The sequence below is a fragment of the Eleginops maclovinus genome, chromosome 7 (genome assembly GCF_036324505.1).
Source record: "Eleginops maclovinus isolate JMC-PN-2008 ecotype Puerto Natales chromosome 7, JC_Emac_rtc_rv5, whole genome shotgun sequence".
NCBI classification, from domain to species: domain Eukaryota; kingdom Metazoa; phylum Chordata; class Actinopteri; order Perciformes; family Eleginopidae; genus Eleginops; species Eleginops maclovinus.
In genome coordinates, this window is record NC_086355.1 from 15308018 (window position 1) to 15328261 (window position 20244).

At 39.4% G+C, this 20244-nt stretch overlaps 1 protein-coding gene across 1 annotated transcript in view; it reads right to left on the reverse strand.

Moving 5' to 3' along the window:
- LOC134866983 (E3 ubiquitin-protein ligase SH3RF3-like) overlaps positions 1 to 20244 on the reverse strand; it is a 93070-nt gene that overhangs the window by 22951 nt on the left and 49875 nt on the right. Inside the window, exons 2-3 of the mRNA XM_063887228.1 lie at positions 6343 to 6618; positions 2796 to 2891 (exon numbers count right to left, since the gene is read on the reverse strand). Of these exons, the coding sequence (XP_063743298.1) occupies positions 2796 to 2891; positions 6343 to 6618 (372 nt within the window). The remainder of the gene's footprint in view (positions 1 to 2795; positions 2892 to 6342; positions 6619 to 20244) is intronic.

The following is a 20244-nucleotide window of genomic DNA, read 5'->3' on the forward strand; positions in this document are numbered from 1 at the left end:
GTCATTTATTTTATGTTGAACTAACTGTACTTCCTGTTCTGTGTGTCTTTTGGAGGGTGGGTGCTCTCCCCAGGTATCGCTGAGACTTGAGCTGATGAGCTGATATCTGCAGTGCGAAAAGGGCAAGCCAGCAAGATACATGCATGCACACACGCTACCCAGTGGCAGGTGTATGCCAACTCCCTCCTGCCGCAGAGACAGGTAGATGCATAAGGGAAAGAGGGAGAAAGAAAGGAAAACAAAGAGACAGAGGTGTCCTTGACATGGGTTATACTACATGACCCACATTTATGACAAACCTGTCAACCTGTTCTTCCATCTGTATGAATCAACCTCACATGTGCCCAAACACATCGAATCAAACTCAAGCTGACAACTTATACAACACAATCCAACCCGCTCAGCACACCCACCCATATTCCATTCTGGTAGTTTATTTATCGCATAAATCCACACCAGGTGTATCAACTCAACAAACCACCCAAACATGTCCCTGATCAAGTCACAAATACACTCACACCAGCAGAAAAACAAACTCAAAGCTAATCCAACCGTGACTGCCAAAAAATAAATCGCATTCAGTACCTAATTTCCTGCAATCAGCTTATATAATTAATTCCTGATCATTTGTTTCATATGTACAGTGAGGATAACTTCTCTCTCATTTGGCCATTTAACCACAATATATTTGAGAATAGCTTTTTAAAAACAGTTTGTTTGTTTGTCCTAACCTATGTTGGAAAAACAAAAAACCTGAATTTGCAAAGTAATGTCTTTGATTTAAATCAATAAAGTTATATTGTTAAAAAATGTTCCCCAATAATAGCTGAACACAAATCAAGGACAAAGTTAAACCAATACTCTTTGTGTATTTGTTTCTAATATCATGTTTCTAAGAGCACAGCCAAGAAAAGGTGTTAGCACTGACATCAGCATTGTGCAAAATACCACAACTTGTATCTTCAATGAGACATTTGTTGGCACAGCGGCGGTCCGGATGCAGAGGGCTCCAAGAAACTCCAAGAAACTTGTTTCAGCAAAACAGTTCGACTTGGCAAAGCTTTTGCTTACAAGTCAGTGCAACATCAATCAGCAATGAAAGGTGTTGGCCAATCAAATAAGTGTTGATGCACATTTGTGGAAGACTACAAAAAAAAATCCCTTTTACCTCCTGATCACAGAGGGTGAAGTGATGACACTGTAAAATCTATTCAGAGTTACAAAAGTCTGTGTTTCGCTACAGAGCCGCACAATAGCACCTGCTTCAGAGTGACTAGTAATAACTTCACACAACTCCATGCATTTATGAGCATTTCAGTGGCACCTCTATCATCAGCTAATCCATCTCAAGTCTGTTTATCCAGAATACTAACAGAAGCAGTTGGAAATCAAGACAAGAACATGTACTTCATATCCAGCGACACATACACACACCACACAGATCAGCAGAAGTCCAGCTGGGCCCCCCTCATTAAGCTCCCACTGGGCACACACACATACACACACTCCCACAGACGACATGCCCCTGTACCCCCACTGTGTCAGAGTGAAAGCTCTAAATAATTGATGCATCTCTATCTAATAGCAAACCCTGTGTGTCTGTGTGTGTTTGTCCCTGCCTCTCCGAGCCTTCTATACGGCTTAATAGTCATCACCTAAGAGAGCCGTTTGGTCAAATAGCTCATTTCAGCAACATGATTGGGTAGCGAAGAGGACAGGCCTGTTCAGGCTGTCATCCCAGGGAGAGAGATGGTGTGTTTTGAGAGGGCAGCATGATTAACGGATGGCTAAACAGGAAAGAGAAGCTTGATAGATGAGCAGAATAGTGATTTTCTACGAGTATTTGTGGGGATGTGGCTATCAAAGGAAAATAATGTTTGCAGCATGAAGAAGTCATCCCATTAGTGTCTCTCTTTAGTCTCTACGTAAAATAATTTCTCTAAGCTACAGTACATGAATACACAATTTACAAGACATGTGCATTGGGTCTTATTGCTTTGCAAACATGCATCTGTTTTGAATGTTTCATAATTTGTTTACAACAGGGACACGGGAGCATTAGCTTACACTCAGTTTTGTGGTGATGAGATGAAAAGAGACAGCTTAACAACAGAAAACGTAAGGAAGCACACTTTCTTTCCAGTTTCCACAAACTGCTTTTTTACTACGGCTTAAAAGCCTTAAATTTGATGCAGAACAAATTGTGCATGGTTTTTTTTTCAGTTGCACAGGGATTAAAAGTTAACTATATTTCACTCTTGACAGGCATGGCACTATGAAAGACGGTAAAATGTTTCGGGTGTTGGGGGTTTTATCCGTTTACTCAGAGGAAATCCCTTAAAAAAAAACCTCCACCTCTGCCTGGTTTCAAACAGCATGTATAACGCAATTTATATTCCAGGGTAAATGTTAATATGCAGCTGGTGCATTCCTCCAGATAGGTGGTCAAACATATAAAACACAACATCACATACTCAGACAGAAACATCATGTGGAACCAAAAAGAAGATAAACAAGCAAACTCCAGCCACTGATGTCGAAATATGATTTTTAATTGATATTATCAGCCTACTGGGAACGTTTCCAACCATACAAGCAAAACATTTACATTGGTTTGTCAAAGTACACAGAATATACTTTCAACCAAGAAAGAAAGTGTTTTCTGCATTTAAAAATAGTATTATGATGATTGAAAAGACTGTACTGCAGGAGTTGTGCTGTTGCTTTAACAGCTTTTTCTGAAATACCCTGATACATGTTTTGTGTGTGTTTCTGTGTAATGTCTGTGGGTTTACCTCCACATAGAGAATGGGGAAGATGCCAATCTTGTCTCCCAGCATGCCTTCTGCCCAGTTCTCGTCCACTCGCCTGATTACTGTCAGTACCTCATCCTGGAGAAAGAGGAAATGAGTATTGAGACTACACACTTTGTAGGTACACCACATGTGTTCAAATCCATTTTTTTATATTAAAATAAAGAAATAGATTAATAAGGAAACAGGTTTTCTGTCTTCATCATTTATGAGAACACTTTTATTATTATTTTATTAGAAACTGGCCAAACAAAGCATCTCAAACGCTTTGCGAGTGGATTTCTGTACCTTGGTCTGACATTTTCCATTGAATCCTTACAATGTGTGAACAAAACTTTCCTCATCATTGTTATGTCCATCTGTTGGATTGCTTGACTCAGGAATGATGGCAAATGCTTTTTGCAAGTTGTAGCTCATTGACTACAAATCGTGCATGGATGTGTTTTAAGATTGATAGGCCGCTACTGGTTTCACTTCATTTCAGTTGCCTTTTTTAAAAATCGTATAATGTTTTCAGCAACATTATATCTGACACACATGGAGACACATTATGTTTTTCATTCAACACCGCCACACACACTTCCTTTTCCCTCAGTTACTCTTCTACTTCTACCATGCACATGCAGGTCATGGCTAGACCATTAGGGACGGCAGTGATATTGCGTGTAAATGACTGTTGTGTATTAATCATACTGAGAAATTACCTCTTGCATGCATTTTTTTTTTTCACAGACCCTGGTTTCTGCATGACATCGCGCACACAGCGCACCACAGGGGCACGCGTCTCAGTGTGAGTGTATGACTTTGTGCAATCTTCAATCATGAACCTGATGATTAGATTAGCCCCAGAACTCAGAATGATGTGAACTCTGAAGGTCTCGTCATTATCTGTTAATCAGGATGTAAGCAGAGTGAGTTTGGGACAAGGTATCTGTCTATCCTTTGCATTACTGTGATTAGTCCTACAACACCTACACTGAAATGTACTGTTCACTGTAATGTAGTAATCTTCTTCCCTCCACAGACACACAATTACAGGGCAGAGACAGAGTGGATGTGTGGAGCGTTCAGTCCTCAAACAAATGAGTCTGTGTAACAGCAGGAACAAAATGATAAGCTCTTCGGAACAGTAAAATATACAGAATACAAATTTCTTTTTTTACACCAAACCCAACCTGGATATATACTTTACAAAAAACTGACAGGGGAATTCACAAAGAAAGGATTGCAGCCGCTGATCTTGTCTTGGCATGACACCCCTTACAAATGTGCTTCAGTTACCAGCATCTATCTGAAGACTGTATCTGCAATGAGGCTCAATTTGGCGTCAAATGTAGACCTACATATCAGCTCATTAAATCCATGCATAAAGCACAAGAGCACCAAGGCAAAGCAGTAAGGGGGGTGTTTCAATCGTTGCTGGTGACACAGTACCTTTATGTCTAATGTGTGTAGGGTAACTGCTGTGGAAAAAGCTGTACAATCCTTTTGTGAATTTGCCCCTGAGTATCTTCTCTGATCTTGTCCATCCCTTTGAAAGTGTCATTTTTGTGATACTGTGTGAAACGATTTTGAACCTACTAAAATGATCTATAGAATATCTTCCCCCAATCCAACTTCTATACTTTTTTTAAAACAGGAAGAGATCTAATCCAAAAGGGACCTGGAGACAGTGACACTTGGGGATAATTAGCACAAATCCTAAGAGCCATCAACTTCAGCAGATGCAGGAGAGAAACAATGCTTGTTAATTAGCAGAGCATGGTGCTGTACTAATTATAAAGCAGCCTTGGTCAGAACAAGCAGACATAAGGTATATGCATACTTTCTTGCACTTTCCAGTTCTCACTTCACATCTCTTGGGGTGATGATGATGTACTACACCTCGCTGAGATGCCTTCCAGTGTTTCACATGTTACCTCTCACACCTGAGACCCAAAGTCCTACAAAACCAGCAGGATGCATGAAGACAAATACATGCAGGTTCATATATCTAGTGGAAATATACTTATTATTATTACTTGCAACCAGAAAAAAGCATCACATCGCTTTGCTTCACTTAAATGGAAATGTGAACAGAGTATGTGGAATTTGTTTTGAGGTCAGCCTGAGATAAAAAAAACTCAGCATCAGTGGAACAACATAATGTATGACTCAACCGATGAGAAGTCCTACGGGATGGACAGCAGAGGCTCAGTTGTTTTTCATGGCGTTGTACATGTTTACATAACTTATTCTTCTGGCACATTTTCGATTTATTTTTTCCAAACTTATTGGTTAAAAAAATACAATAATTTCTATGAGCATACATTTGATGTAAGCATCCATATTCCAAAAATGCTAGTGTCAGTTTTAAAAATGTTTTCAGTCAAAGACTCATGTTCAGATAAGACTGTCAGTTATTCAAAGAGTTTCGCAGGCAGCAGCTGCTACTGTTTGTCTACTCCACCCTCATATCCGACCCACTGACTTACAGATATAAAACAATGTTAAATTGTTAAGACAAAGGCAAAACAAAGCAAGTACCAACTCATTTCTTGTCAACAAATATGTAAGCCTTTGTGACTTTAACACAAGTGTGAAGAAGCTCATTTCCATCAGCCACACTGCAAAGAACTACTACAATGACATGCACATTCCCACCTTGAATCAAACAAACACACACACACACACACACACACACACACACACACACACACACACACACACACACACACACACACACACACACACACACACACACACACACACACACACGGCTATGACAATGAAAAGTAATGTTTCTTTTGTGCAGCAATGTATTTGTTGTATGTTGTGTGCCATGTCACGACTGAAGTTGTCTTCTATGATGACAACAAAAGGATCCGGGACTCAAAAACATTTTAACAGTTTCTATTGACATGAAATACACTTGAATTTGAAGAAAAACAGGATTACATTTTTTTTTTTTTTAACTAAGAAGGACATCTGACTCAAGACATAAAGTGAGACTAAATTAAACATCTGACAAAATGAACCAAATTATTGGTAACATTATTAAAGTCCTACAACAAACCCCCCTGCTGTAAAACTAAAGATAAGAGATTCTGCTACACTGTTCATGTTGTTGTTAATTTAGCCATTTCATTAATTCATCCATATTACACATTATTACCCTTGCCAAGAAGGTTATGGTTCTGGATTGTTTGTTTGTTTTTCAGCAGAAACTAATGGCCTGTGGTTCATGAAACTTTGTGCAAGAGTGTAGCATGGGCCAAGGAAAAATCCAATTTATTTTGGAGCATACACCCATTATTTTTCACTTATGGGGAAGGCCTTGGCTGGCAGAGGTCTGCACTCTCCAAGTGCCCTTCGAGTTTTATTTGCTCTGTGTTTCATATAAAAGTGAAGTGTGTGTGTACAGCACGTGTGTGTGTGTGTGTGTGTGTGTGTGTGTGTGTGTGTGTGTGTGTGTGTGTATGTGTATGTGTATGTGTATGTGTGTGTGTGTGTGTGTGTGTGTGTGTGTGTGTGTGTTTGTGTGTGTTACCTTGCTGAATGCCAGACAGTCTTTATCCTGGTCTTTATCTTTGACCTCAAAGTCGTACAGGGCTTTGCCCTGGGGTGGAGTTTGACTCAGGGGACGCAGCAACTGGATGTAACTAGCGGGCAAGAAACCATGGCAACCATTGAGCTCGCCATGGTACCAGTTGTCATCCACCTTGCGTCGCAGGATGATGATGTCACCCTTGGAGAATTGGAGATCGCCTGGTTCCTTTCCTTCATACGAGTAAAGGGCTTTACCGCAAGGCAGGGCTGGGATATTCTGAAAGACATAGACGGACACTTATTGAACAAACAATCGACTAACATGCATCAAAACACAGCAGCGAACACAAGGAGCACCATGTTGCTCTGTGTAGTGTTCACTTTTTGACTATCAGAGTGGTCAAAACATTCTCAAAAAGTAAAATAAAGAACAAAACCAACACATTTTCTCTATTTTACAACTGTAATGGAAAAATTCCATTTTCGTTGGGCAAAGACAATAACCTTTGTGAGGCAGCTGTGGCTAATGGGTTCAATGGTTTCGACCTATTGGAGCGTCAGTGGTGCTCGGGCAAGATACTGATCCCCGTAGTGTTAGCCAAATAAATAAAAGTCATATATCCCCCATAACACGTGTGATCAGAGCTTATAGCACAAGCCAATAAAGTTAGGAATACTCACAAGCTGCTGATGAGACTCTTTGTATGTCTCTGAGCTGAGCAGATGAGCAGATTAGCTATCAGTTAGGTCTCCCTACACCAGGAAATCCTCTCCAGCAGCTCCTGGACAGACAGCACTGGTTTTTCTCTAACAGACTGATTCAGCTCTTATGTCACAGGGACCGATACACAACATCTGTCCTGCCAACAGCAATTTAACCCAGCTTTAACCCTAAACAATTTGTATATTGTGCTCACACTCTACCTCATACCAACTACTGAGACTGCTCTGCACAGTTTAATGATCGAGATTGTTTACTATATTTTAATCTTTCTAACACTAGGTTGGTCTATTATAGCATATTATATAGACATGTACTGTAGACTTTCTACTGTTGATCCTGTTTTTATGTTAACTCATGTGTAATGGCTTTTAAACATGCTGCTGTGACAAAACAATTTCCTAATTTGTGAAAAAATCCAACCTAGTTACATCTCCATACACCCTAAATAAAGTTCTTCTGTGGAGCTCTTCAACTTCAGCTGACAGGTCCATTTTTACTTAAAAGCCTTGCACAGAGAATGTTAGTTGCATTGGGTTAGGGTTAAGAGCGTTGCTGTAAGGGTAATGGATCCCACACTGTTGGAAGATGCCAGATTCGCAAACTTTGGGGTTGTTCATTTCCTTAATTCAAAGTGAACAGACGTTTCATTATATTCTTTTTATTCAGGAGCTGGAAAATGTGTCTTTTGTGCCACCAAATCTGGAACAAACCAAGCCTGTTATGAAACAATATAATGTTGTATTTGCATTGTTTTCTTCTCTTCACTATTATGTTTGAGCCTTATGTTTTTAAAGGGATTAAAATGAAGCAGTGACTTTTGAAGTGATCAGTAAATTAATTTGGAGAAGAAGGAAAAAGATAGCCGCATCTCAATACATTGAAAAATCCAATATGTTGCAAACTGTTGGCCCTGGAGACAAATTTGGAAAGCATGGGTAGTTGGGTAAGTGCTCCGAGTTTCATTTTATTCCCCAGCAGCATGTGAGATATGACTGGTTATTAAAATGTTTGCCAGGTAATTGCTGCTGCCACCTTGGGCCAAACACAGTCATTTTCTAAATGCCAGAGCGCTGTGATGCATTACTCCCCGGAGTTCCATCAAAGTCAGGTTTGTGGTGTTTTATCACATGTCAAGGACAGACACATACACATATTGACTGATTTACCCTGCACAAAATGATGTTTTAGTGAAGCCAGGCTGGTGTGGAAAATGAGTGAAATGTAACATTGCACGTCATATACTAGATATAACTTCATGTCAAAGTTATTTTAACAACAAGTGTAGGGTTATTTTCACTTTCGCTGTTAGCTGTTAACTTCCCTAACATAATCTGTCCAATCACAGCTTAGCGACCGTAACTAAGGGCAGCATGAAGTAACATATTCAAACTATTTGTGGGGTTACAAGTTACATTAAACATGTTTTTGGCAAGCACCTCTTTTTTGCAATTTTCAAATTACATATAAGGACATTTTATGCTCAACAATATTTTATTCTCGGTTTTAAAGAATTAAAAACTGAAATACTAACGGAAATGAATAAATACAAAATATTGGTTAATTAAATGATTCGGAAGAAAGATTTAAAAAAATCTTGATTCTAAAAAAAACCATTCTGAAATGCAAACACAAATAATTACAAAATATCCTTGGCTTACAAAAATAAATACGAAAATGCATTTAAAAATGCCAAAACAAATAAAAATAAAAACCCAGAAACAAAGTCATTTAAAAAGGATTCTCATGGGCTATTCTTATAAAAGTTATTACTTTTTAACTTATTACGCTTTAATAAAATGTTCAAATGATTTTAAATGATTGATGTTTCGCTTCCTTTGTGCTACTGCTGCTCGCCAGAATACCCGTCTCTCATGTCTGTCTCTCAGAGATGAGCATTCGGACTGCGGACTGAGTGAGTCATCCAAACCGATCACGTCACACGGGCACACAACCTGCTCCAGGATCTGCATCCATCATTATTAGAAAAAGTATTTGGTAATCTCAGCAATTGTGACATCCTTTTCCCCAAAAAATAAGCTTGCTTGTAACCACAGCTCTCCTTCCCTGTCTTTCCTCATTGGCTTTCCAGTGGTGAAATCAATAATTGTTTGGGGATTTCCTGTGACAGCCGTAGTGTCCACCTTCAGTTGCACTTGTAAACTCAATCTGAGCACCGTTGATAAATCAGAAACGAGCACTGATTGCCATTAGCAGCGGCGCCAACCCACGCCCCGGTGTTGGTGTGGACAAAGCCTGTCAGGCAATAACTGAGGAGAGTGGGTGTCAATTAGGAATTCAAGTGGATGAAATTCATTATATAAAATGTGGTGAGATTTCTTATATGAGGCCCGGATTGACAAGTTAATATAGTTGTTTGACCTGTAGATGACACAAAAGCTACATTTCTATACACCCAGTGACACAGCGATATTTATCATCACACCTATATTCACATTCCTCGCCACACACACCCAAACAAACAACACCTCAGCACACACTTAATAAACTGAACAGGTATTTGAAGGAGACAGGTATTAAAAAGGGAGTTTATCTTAAAGACGATCCAGGAAAACAAACAGCAGTGTGTAACAGAGGAAAGCATAAAAGAGAAAACAACTTCTCTTCTTCCCAGAGAAGTTGTTGACTATGCACACACACACAGACACAGATACACACATACACTCTCTTTTTAGACACTCGCTTACAGGCTGATTCTCCCCAGACGCTACGCTGAAGAGAGCAGCCCGAGGCTCCACGGTGTGACTGTTGAGATCAGTGGTGATGCAACATAAAGAAACGCACACACACATACTTACACACACAAACAACTGAAAATACACAGAACTTGCTGCTGTGACTAATGCTACTATCAAATACTATTTCTACAGTAATCACTCGTACAACAATTAATAGTAAACAAGTTCACAATTATTCAGAAACCCATCTAACACAAAAGGTGTATCATATCACTTAACTCACACATTCCCACACGGATCAATGCTCTCTCACCAGTGCTCCTTCCAAAGACTTCCTGACGTAGTAATACGTGGGGATGGATGCAGTTCCAGCTTTTAAACATCTGGCTAGAATAAGTCTCCAACCCTCTAAAATATGTTCGTCTTAGAAGCTTCCTTGAGGTGGAATAGCACATTCGTCCAAAATGCATTAGGTGACCATGCATAAGGTCATTGTTGAACATTTAAAACCCTGACTGTGCTGCTGTTTTACCCTGAATTATTCTGGTTTCAGGCTTTCCACAAGATTTTGACACCAGGCTGCAGGGATTTGCTCTCATTAATCCAATAGAGAGAGGTGAGGCGCTCATGTCGGGTAAAAAGGCCAGAGTCATTGTTCCAATGCCTCCCAAAGGTGTTGGAGAGGAGGTCAGGACTTTGTGCTGTCAATTTTCAGACCAATCTGTACAAAAAACATTTCTTTGTGGACCTGACTTTATGCCAAGGGTCATTATCATGATGGAACAAACTGCTGCCCCAAAGGAATACGAGGAAGAGGAAAGGAAAAGGAAAAAAAGTGACAAAGTGAGAGACAGCAGAGAAGAGACTTGTGACCGTATGGTTTGCGGTTCTATCGTTGATAACCTGGTGTCACAAAAATGACATTTATATATTAACAATGTGTTATCCCAATTACATTGTGGTAAGAAATGTAATTGCTGTCTAGGTTATGTTCAAATGCTCCATTTTATATGTGACATAAAGTGGATAGCTGCAGTTCCTCCTTCTCACTTTTATTCCACTTTTGTTTCCTTCCCCTAGGCCAGCAGACTGGGGCGACCTCCTGGAGGCTGCTGGAGGGCTTCATTAGGTAACTGCTGGCTGGGTTTGATGCTCCACGTTGGGAGGAAGGAGGTGGCTGAGCTCTCTCTTCAGAGGGCAGCAGCTGGAGCTAGGGGCAGGTGACTCTCTGTACAAATTGAGCCAGGGGGCAAGAGGGTCCAACTGTTGGAGAAGATCCCACCTGAATCTAAACAGCGGGCCAATTTCATTTTTTGAAATTATTTATTTCTGTCGAGACAAAATCCATCACAAGAGCTCTGTTGCTGGAGGCATCTGTAACACACCATGATGTGATCTGCAAATCAGCACGGCAGGAAAGTTCTCCTCTGACTCTCATTTATCTTTTAAGCTAGAAAAACGTGTTGTGCACCAATACTGATATCACTCTGTGCCAAACGTACACATGAACTCATGAAAAGTTTGGAATGAAAACACTTTCTTTAAGATTACTATTTGATTCATTCCTCGATTACTCACTGCCACTTCTCAGATCAAATTAAACAATTCGACCTTGAATGGAAGTAAAGAAAATACTTAAAAGACAAGAACAATGAAGGAACATTTCCACTTCCTTTTCCCTTCCCTTGACTCGTTTCTTTTCTCCCTCTTTGGCTCTATTGCAGAGCTACTTCACAGTCTATGGCAGTGCTGGTCTCTTTATAGCGTTGTAAAAACATTTACTTTACTCCATAAATGTTCAGGCAAGTTATCTTATGGACGTCATGTTTGAAAAAGACCCAGAGTCACTGTTAAGTTCACTCTGAAAACTTGCCAGGAGCTTGTACATTTATGTAACACTTCTTCTGCCAGAATAAAAACTCCAACATGAACACCCTCACAGTATTCCAGTCCCGCCTCAAAACTCTACTCATAGCCCGCCCCATCCATTCATTGCCATTGAGTCCCAGAAAAGTGCTGTAGAAATATAATGTAGTATTATTATTATTATTATTAATACTAATAATAATACTAATAATAATAAACTGCATGTGTTGGGTTATAAAAGAGAGCCATCTTCTTAAAATAGTAATGTAATAAATGCCAAATGCAATAATGATTTATGTTACAGGGAAATAAAATGCATGCAATATCCATTAAAAAGCATCCTATGAATAAAATACTGAGGATAAAGCAATTAGAGATATATTTTAAGCACACTTCTCGGTGAATATTTTCTTTTTGTTGCAGAGCAGGATAAACCGATCTCCTCGGAAATCCCCCTGATGTAACTGCACTCTGCATACACAACACAATCAGCTTTAATCTAAGTCCGTACAGCAAGAACATCCAGGAAAACTGCTTTACCTTCACGATCAACAGCATGTGATGACTTAAATACAAAGCTGGGACATTTAAAACATATCGGTGTCAATTTGTTCCACTGTTTTTTCATTGTTTTGAATAAGCATCATTATTCCATTTCAAATGATTGATGAAAATGAGAAGACAATTCATCATGGCGTAGACTAGACACAGATTTTGATTATCCAGATTGGTGCTGCTGCAGCAATTTGCCTGAACGTTTTAAAATTCATCACTGAAGCAGGTTATGCGCTGTTACTGACAACCCTCTTCTTTTTTTGGTTTCAATTTGATCAAACTCACCAATATCCTGATGCCGTGCTGCCACCATAGCAAGACGATAAATGATTCTATAGAGACGTCATTTTATGTGTTAAAAAAGGTGTGAATGGCACAGGGCTAGCCAGGATCGATGTATTCTACATGTGTGACAAAGGTTTTTCACCGTGGTACCTGTCAATGGCACACTATTACCATCAGCCACACACACACACACACACACACACACACACACACACACACACACACACACACACACACACACACACACACACACACACACACACACACACACACACACACACACACACACACACACACACACACACAGTTCTTATTCAGGGTGCTCTCTCACCCCTGTGGTGCAGTAATTAGGGTTTGTGGATTTCTGGAATGGACAGAAGGAGTGTGATAGTGTGTGTGCATGTGTGCCCTGCCCTAAGGGACATACACACAAACACACAAGTCCCTCCATCACCGAGACTCCCATCTGCTCTGGTGTGTGTGTGTGTGTGTGTGTGTGTGTGTGTGTGTGTGTGTGTGTGTGTGTGTGTGTGTGTGTGTGTGTGTGTGTGTGTGTGTGTGTGTGTGTTTGTCTGTCTGCTGTATCCATAAGGTACAGGGAGGTGACTTGTCCAACATGGAACTTACTGCTCCATTCAACAAGGTCTCCATCACACACGCACGCACGCACGCACGCACGCACGCGCGCACGCGCGCGCACGCACACACACACACACACACACACACACACACACACACACACACACACACACACACACACACACACACACACACACACACACACACACACAGGGGCTGACCATGTGTGGTTGACAGGCTGACATGTTGGTCTCTGTGGACCTTTCATAAGGGCTAACCTGAGAATCAGTAGTGATAGAAAAATGGATACCTTGAGTCAGGGAATAAAGCCATGTTTTAAAATGAAAATAATGACAAGAAGTCACAAAAAATAACGGCATAATAAAATGCCATCACAAATTTCAGAAAATTATAATTTCAGTTACAAGCTATTGTGCTCTCAAAGCATTTAAAGCCAACCTTCAGTGCATCATACTTGTTGATTCACCAACTACCATACCTGACATTATTAATGTAAATATTTATTATTCATTTGCCAAAATCTGAGCTTTCTTAGTGTTTTACTGAAGAAAAAAATCACTTACATATCGTCTACTTCACTTCACTTCATAGTATATTTATTTCATTGAACTGTAGAAAATTGAGACTATTACCTTATAAGGAAAATGTGTACTCGAATAATACATTTGTTAAGGGGGGGTTCGTCTTCTCATAGACTTCTACATAATCAGCATCTTTAGGACATACAAAATGTACTTTTCAGGCACATATAAAGACACACACACACACACACACACACACACACACACACACACACACACACACACACACACACACACACACACACACACACACACACACACACACACACACACACACACAAAAACACCTTTATACAGTAACAGGATTAGAGACTGTATGCCACACACTCACATACAAGCTGAATTTATTAAATCAATAACTACCAGCCACCTTTAGCTCTGCGAAGGTAGGCGTTAACAAGTCTCTTCTGCTAGCTAGAACAATTTGCTGAAACATCAAGCAATGAATTAATCTATTATATGAGACAGCATCAAAAATCCGAAACCCCAAGAGTACATTTGTACACAGGTGTTGACATTTTGACTAATGCTGCAAGCACCAGCAGAAGACCAATGACGCTAATATTGATCCGTATAATAGAAAAGCCTATGACACAATTTTTCCTCCTTTTACCGTTTAATACTGACACATTTTCTGAAGTCATTCAAATCGTTAAAAGCTACATAATGAAAAAGTTAAGTGAATGAAAAGTCATGTAAGACTGAAAAAGAGCAACAAAAAAAAATCTACCTCAAATAGTTTTGAGTGGAAGATGTTTTATATTGCTCATTCCGTAAAAAAAATATCTGTTTTTAATGTCATGCCATTGCAATCAGCAAAAACCTTATGCTTCTCCTGAGGATACATTCAACTAATATGTTTCCGTCTGAATAAATCAACCTGAATGTGTGTAAGTATCTATAGCCTTATACCAGTAAATCAAATACAACATTGGCTCTAATAAGCACTTTAGGTTAACTTGACATCTCTGTAGCTCAGACAGTTGTTGTTGTCCCCTTTGGAAGAATAAATGTTACACACGAGGGCCACAATCCTAATGTAGCAAATCCACTGTGGCCCCAAATATAAAGGTAAAAGCTTTGAAGGACTGATTTTATTTATTTTTATTACCTATATTTACCTATATTACTTAGAGGCAGCCATTTAATTTATTTTTATGTGACTCAAAGGGCGTATAATTTCCATTATGTAGTTTATCACAAAATGCATGTTAGAGAGATATACCAAAAGTGCTGCTGCTTTTTTTTAGCCAAACTAACAGCCTGTCACTCAGTCCACCACTTTGTGCGGTCTGAAATATTTCCAAAACTAGGTTGTGCATTTCCATGCAATTTGTTGCAAATATCAACGCAGCCCAGAGATGAAAGGCTTTAGACCCCTAGTCTTGTTAAAACAAATAGCTGTACAACTTTTTTTGTGCTCAATGTGACAGCTTTTTAGAGCAGGATGCTACTGAAGCTAAACTGATATAAACAAAAGGGACAAACAGTACCTGGGTATTGCAAACTCTATTACTATACATTGCTCACATCAGAGCAACAAAGCTCATCATAAAAATTGCAAAATAAAAACAGCATAAAATGAGATCAAATATATTATCCACTACGACTTAGATATATGGAAGCGTAATACTTAGACGACCTGGCTGCGATTGATGTTTGATAAAGCTCGCCTTAAGTTTAAAGCTTGGTCTACCTTTCTGAAAGCAATTTCTCTAAGGACTGTGGCTCCTTTGTAATCTCATTGGCCCTCAATCTCCATATAGTCCACTAACTTCATTTCAATTATACACTGCTAAGCTAAACAGAAAATATTAAGTGAGCTGGAGAACATCATCAGTGCTCTGAAAAACAGCAAACTTAGTACTCTTTTGGGACGGGTCCACTCTCTGTTCCCAGAGTCAGAACTAAACATGGAGAAGCAGCATTTAACTATTATGCCCCAACTATCTGGAATAAACTCCCAGAATCCTGCAGGTCTGCTACAACTCTTACTATTTTTAAATCCAGACTGAAGACGTATCTTTTTGCCGCTGCTTTTGATTGAGCTGTTTATATGTCACACTGCAGAGTGGCTTTTATTCATGTATTTTATACCTGTTGTGTTTATTTTATTAACTTTGCTTTTTAATGCCTGTTTTTAAATGGCATTTATAATGTGTTTCTGTTGCATTTGTTTCTAAATGTCTTTTTGTAAAGCACTTTGAATTGCCGTGTGTTGAAAGTTACTATATAAACTTGCCTTGCCTTAGAGATAAGAATCTAGGTTAAAAAAACGTCATGTAGCAGAAAGGAAACAATGACCAAAAGCTTGACCTCCACTGAGACACTTGGCATTACGTTGCCTTAATGTCGTGTCACCAGGTCAGGAGAGCAAATGTCTTTACCAGAAGTTATTAAGTAAGCACCAATCCTCACAGGCAGGTTGAGTATTAAAAGGACAAATCTAGACTAATAACAAAGAATGATAAATAATACTGTGAACACAGATATACATTTAAATCTATTTATTTGTTTGTAAGCGAGAATGGAGAACACTGTGAACCAGAAGGAGGAACTTCATGGAGTGTGAAGTGGTGGTGGCTGTTGTTTAGGCTCTGGCTTTATTGGAGCAGATTGAGGCTTTATTGCTCGGTGGCCACAGCACTGGGTTCACCAATGAAAGAAAATGTGTTGAGCAAATCCCGGCCGCAGTAAATATCCCCTGACTGAAAGACCCAACCCTTTGTTTGGTCCTTTGTCTATTTCTTTGTAGTCATTGTATGCAACTCTCATTATTTAATGTACAGTTGTTTTCTTGCTTAAACAATGGTGGATTTCAGATTAAAATTGACGCTGCTGATTTGTATTAGCAATAAGGTCCTGTGGTTTCCTCTGGTGGGGAGAGGAGTCACAGTAACTCCCTGCCCTTAACTAGCATTTTATAAAACTGCATAATTTCTGTTGCTATTCCTCTGAGGGAAGAAGATATATATCTGATGGTGGAAGAAATTATGGCTGTTCATATCAAAGGTTATTTCCTAGTTCCTACAGTTCACAGTTATGAAATAAACATTGTTTTTTTCTGGTGTATTGTATTGTAACACAAGCCAAGTCACCTGTATACCATAGAGGAAGAAAGTTACATATATGTCTTTTAGGAATGCAAATTTAGATTTTGTTTTCAGCCTCGTATATTGATCATCAACCATGAATAGAAAAGATTCAAACAAAATTGATTGAACTCTATGACCACTTAAAGAATTACAAATACAACACATTTTTTTCCTAGCCAATAGCTTGTCTACTGGTTTTTATTTAGAAATTGCAACATGTCAACACGCTGTGGGGATAGAGTGGTGCACAGTGTGTTTACTGTAAGAATAGTGTCCAGCCTCGAGAAGCGAGTCTCATTACCTTGGGAGGATAAGTATCCAAAGAGGGAGGATTATTTCTCATATAGGTGTTCGCTGTCTCTGGTTCATTAGCTCGTAGAGTGGAGCTGTACTTGTTTCCAGGGAGCAACATCATCGCCCTGCTGCGTCATACAGCTCCAATGTCTCATCATCTCCCTCCATCGAACAAGTTGTCGTATTTTTATTTGAAAGTGAAACAAAGGTTTTTTGTTTGATTACTTTAAAACATATGTACTATTATTTTCCTAAACTGTTAAACTGAATGCTTAATGGAATTGTTTTTGTAATGCTTAATTATTGACCCAATGTCTTCATAGTGTTTCCACTTTAAGCCAGTGGTTTGTACATAGATACAGTATTTTGTCAATATGTGCACAATACATCTTTTCAGTATAGCCACACATGTTTAGTATTGTAAATCGGAGTATTTTCTAAAAGAGAATTAAATAAAGTAGGTGAAAAATGTTACCCGATAAAACAGAAATGAAACGTTTTTTTTTTTAAATAAAATGAAACTTATGAGTATCACCATAATGTGTGTACCGTCTTTTGAAAACTGAGACTCAATTTTGGAGGTGTCACATCAAAAGGCAGCATTTGCATACTGTGCCGAGGACGTGGAGGAGCTTCAGGTTAAGTGAGCTTTGAAGGAAATTGAAGGAATTAAAGGGGCTAAATGGTGTTGTTTGGAGTACTGGAATAACCTCCGTAGCCTGGATTCACTCATCTGTCAACTATACTGCTCTGCAACACTAACACTCCACAGTCAGTGTGTGTGTGTGAAGGATGTTGGATGGGACAGGATGTTCCACTCCGCTCATATCCTCATCCATTTTCACAGCACCAAACCATTTTCTGTCCCCTGTAGTCCATCTATTCACCTCCCTGCAGACACACACTCTCTCTCTTTAACTGTGATTACTCTGCTTGCTCTTCTCCTGGCTCGCCCGTCCTTGGAGGGGTGCTGGGCCATTACAACTTTTTTCCTCAAGGGGTGAGTGTGAGAGAGTTTGTGTGTGTGGTAATAGCATAGTAAATCTGCAGTGCTCTTTTTCCCCTATGCTGTGAGAGCGGCATTCGATCTTGCTGCACAGTTTTATTAGGGCAGACACTCAAGTACAACACAAACACACACACACATGCACACACACTCTTGCGAAGATAGGAAGGTATAACCAATATGTTTAGATGATGTTAAAATGCTCACGATCACACACACATGCTTCCCAGAGATGTAGTGGGAGTACCAGTAAATAATATCCACACACAAAAGACACACACACACATACACAAACACACATCCACACAAACACACACACACACCCACACACACACACACACACACACACACACACACACACACACAGGCTGTCTGGCAGTTATTCAGTGCACTATTGATTCACTTTCTATCTATAATTCATGACACAATACACACACCTCAAGTGAAATGGATGGATGGATGGACACACACACACACACACACACACACACAGACAGACAAATTGACACACAAACAAACAGTTTCTGAGAAGTAGGAAGACGAGAAACACAACACCACTCAGTGTGTATAAACTTACACACACACACACACACACACACACACACACACACACACACACACACACACACACACACACACACACACACACACACACACACACACACACACACACACACACACACACACACACACACACACACACACACACACACACACACACACACACACACACACACAAGTCTAGCCGGCAGCTACCAGGAGTTCATTCATCTCAACCTTGTCTTAACCTCTCCATCACTCCCTCGTTCCTCCTCCTCCGTGTCTCCTCTCTTTCCTCACTTTCTCAGCACATCACTCCGACTTAGCTCCAGCTCAACACTCCCCTATACTCTCCTCTCCCTCATCCTCCTCTTTCCCTCCCTTTCTCTTGGTAATCTCAAACCAAAGCTCCCGAGTAAAACAGGATCATCCTCTGGGATGATGTGCAGTAAAATGTCATGGACAATCTGCCTTCAGATGTTGATATTTTCAGAGATAATAAGGAATTGTGCTTTGGAGATTACACCAAATGCTTTGTTATTTGTCCAGTCGTTTCTGAGATACCTCTGGAGCAACTCAACAGACGGCAGGCTGGCAGAAATAAACCTAAATTAGCAGGCAAAATATGTCACAGTAGGAAAGAGACAGAGGGAAAGTCAGATGTAGAGCTGCATTGTTCGTCAGTAGTTTATAGAATACTATATGTATAGAACATGTATTTAACTCAAAAACATACCTAAAAATAATAAAACCGGAGAAACTGATAAAGCTGAAGTGGTCTCTTAATATTTTCCGGAGCTGAAGATATTGCCAGCTATTTTATAATCAGTTAAGTGTTAAAGCATTTTGTATGCAAAAAGAAAATGGCTGTAAAATATGGATATTTACTGCTTTTATCTGTAACACATCACGTTACAATCAATGTACGGATTTTGGATGACATAAAAGAGTTATCACATTGTAATTTAAGAAACGCGGCTGAACATTTTTCTAATCAATCAGATCTAAAAAAATAATTAACACTACTTCAGAGCCACAGTGGACAACAGAACAGTCAAATCTATTCATTAAAAATCCCTCACAGTTTGACATATCTACACACTAACACACACACACTTTCTCTTGTAGCACCATATGGCAAAAGCCACTTCACAGAGTGTGTTTGTTTTTATTGAAACGAATGGGTCAGTGAGCATGAGCACTGAACCCAGCGATCAGTGTGAATCATGTGTGTGTTGGAGCGCTGCTGACAGCTGGAAGCTTGGTCAGCTTGATGTGATTTTTCACACTTGTATGTTAATGCGATGCTTTTTTAACCTTTTATTGAAAGTGTTTTTGTTATGGGTTGGATAAAGCAACAACATTTTATACCTCACTGATGGATCAGGCTGTGAATCAACCCTTTGAATTCAGTCTTGTACAACATTGTGATTTTTTCAGAAACTACTCAAGTCTAATACGATTATTACTGCTCAGTAATAATTACAATAATAATCCTATACTAATACCTTCCATAGCTTGCTAAGAGGGGGTTTCTCCCTGGACTCCCATAAGCATCAATTAATTCAAAGTATAGTTTTTAAGGGAAGACCTGAGAGGCAAGTGAGAAAAAAAGGTGCTTTTTCTCCTATATTTATGACTTCGGAATAGGTGGAAATTCT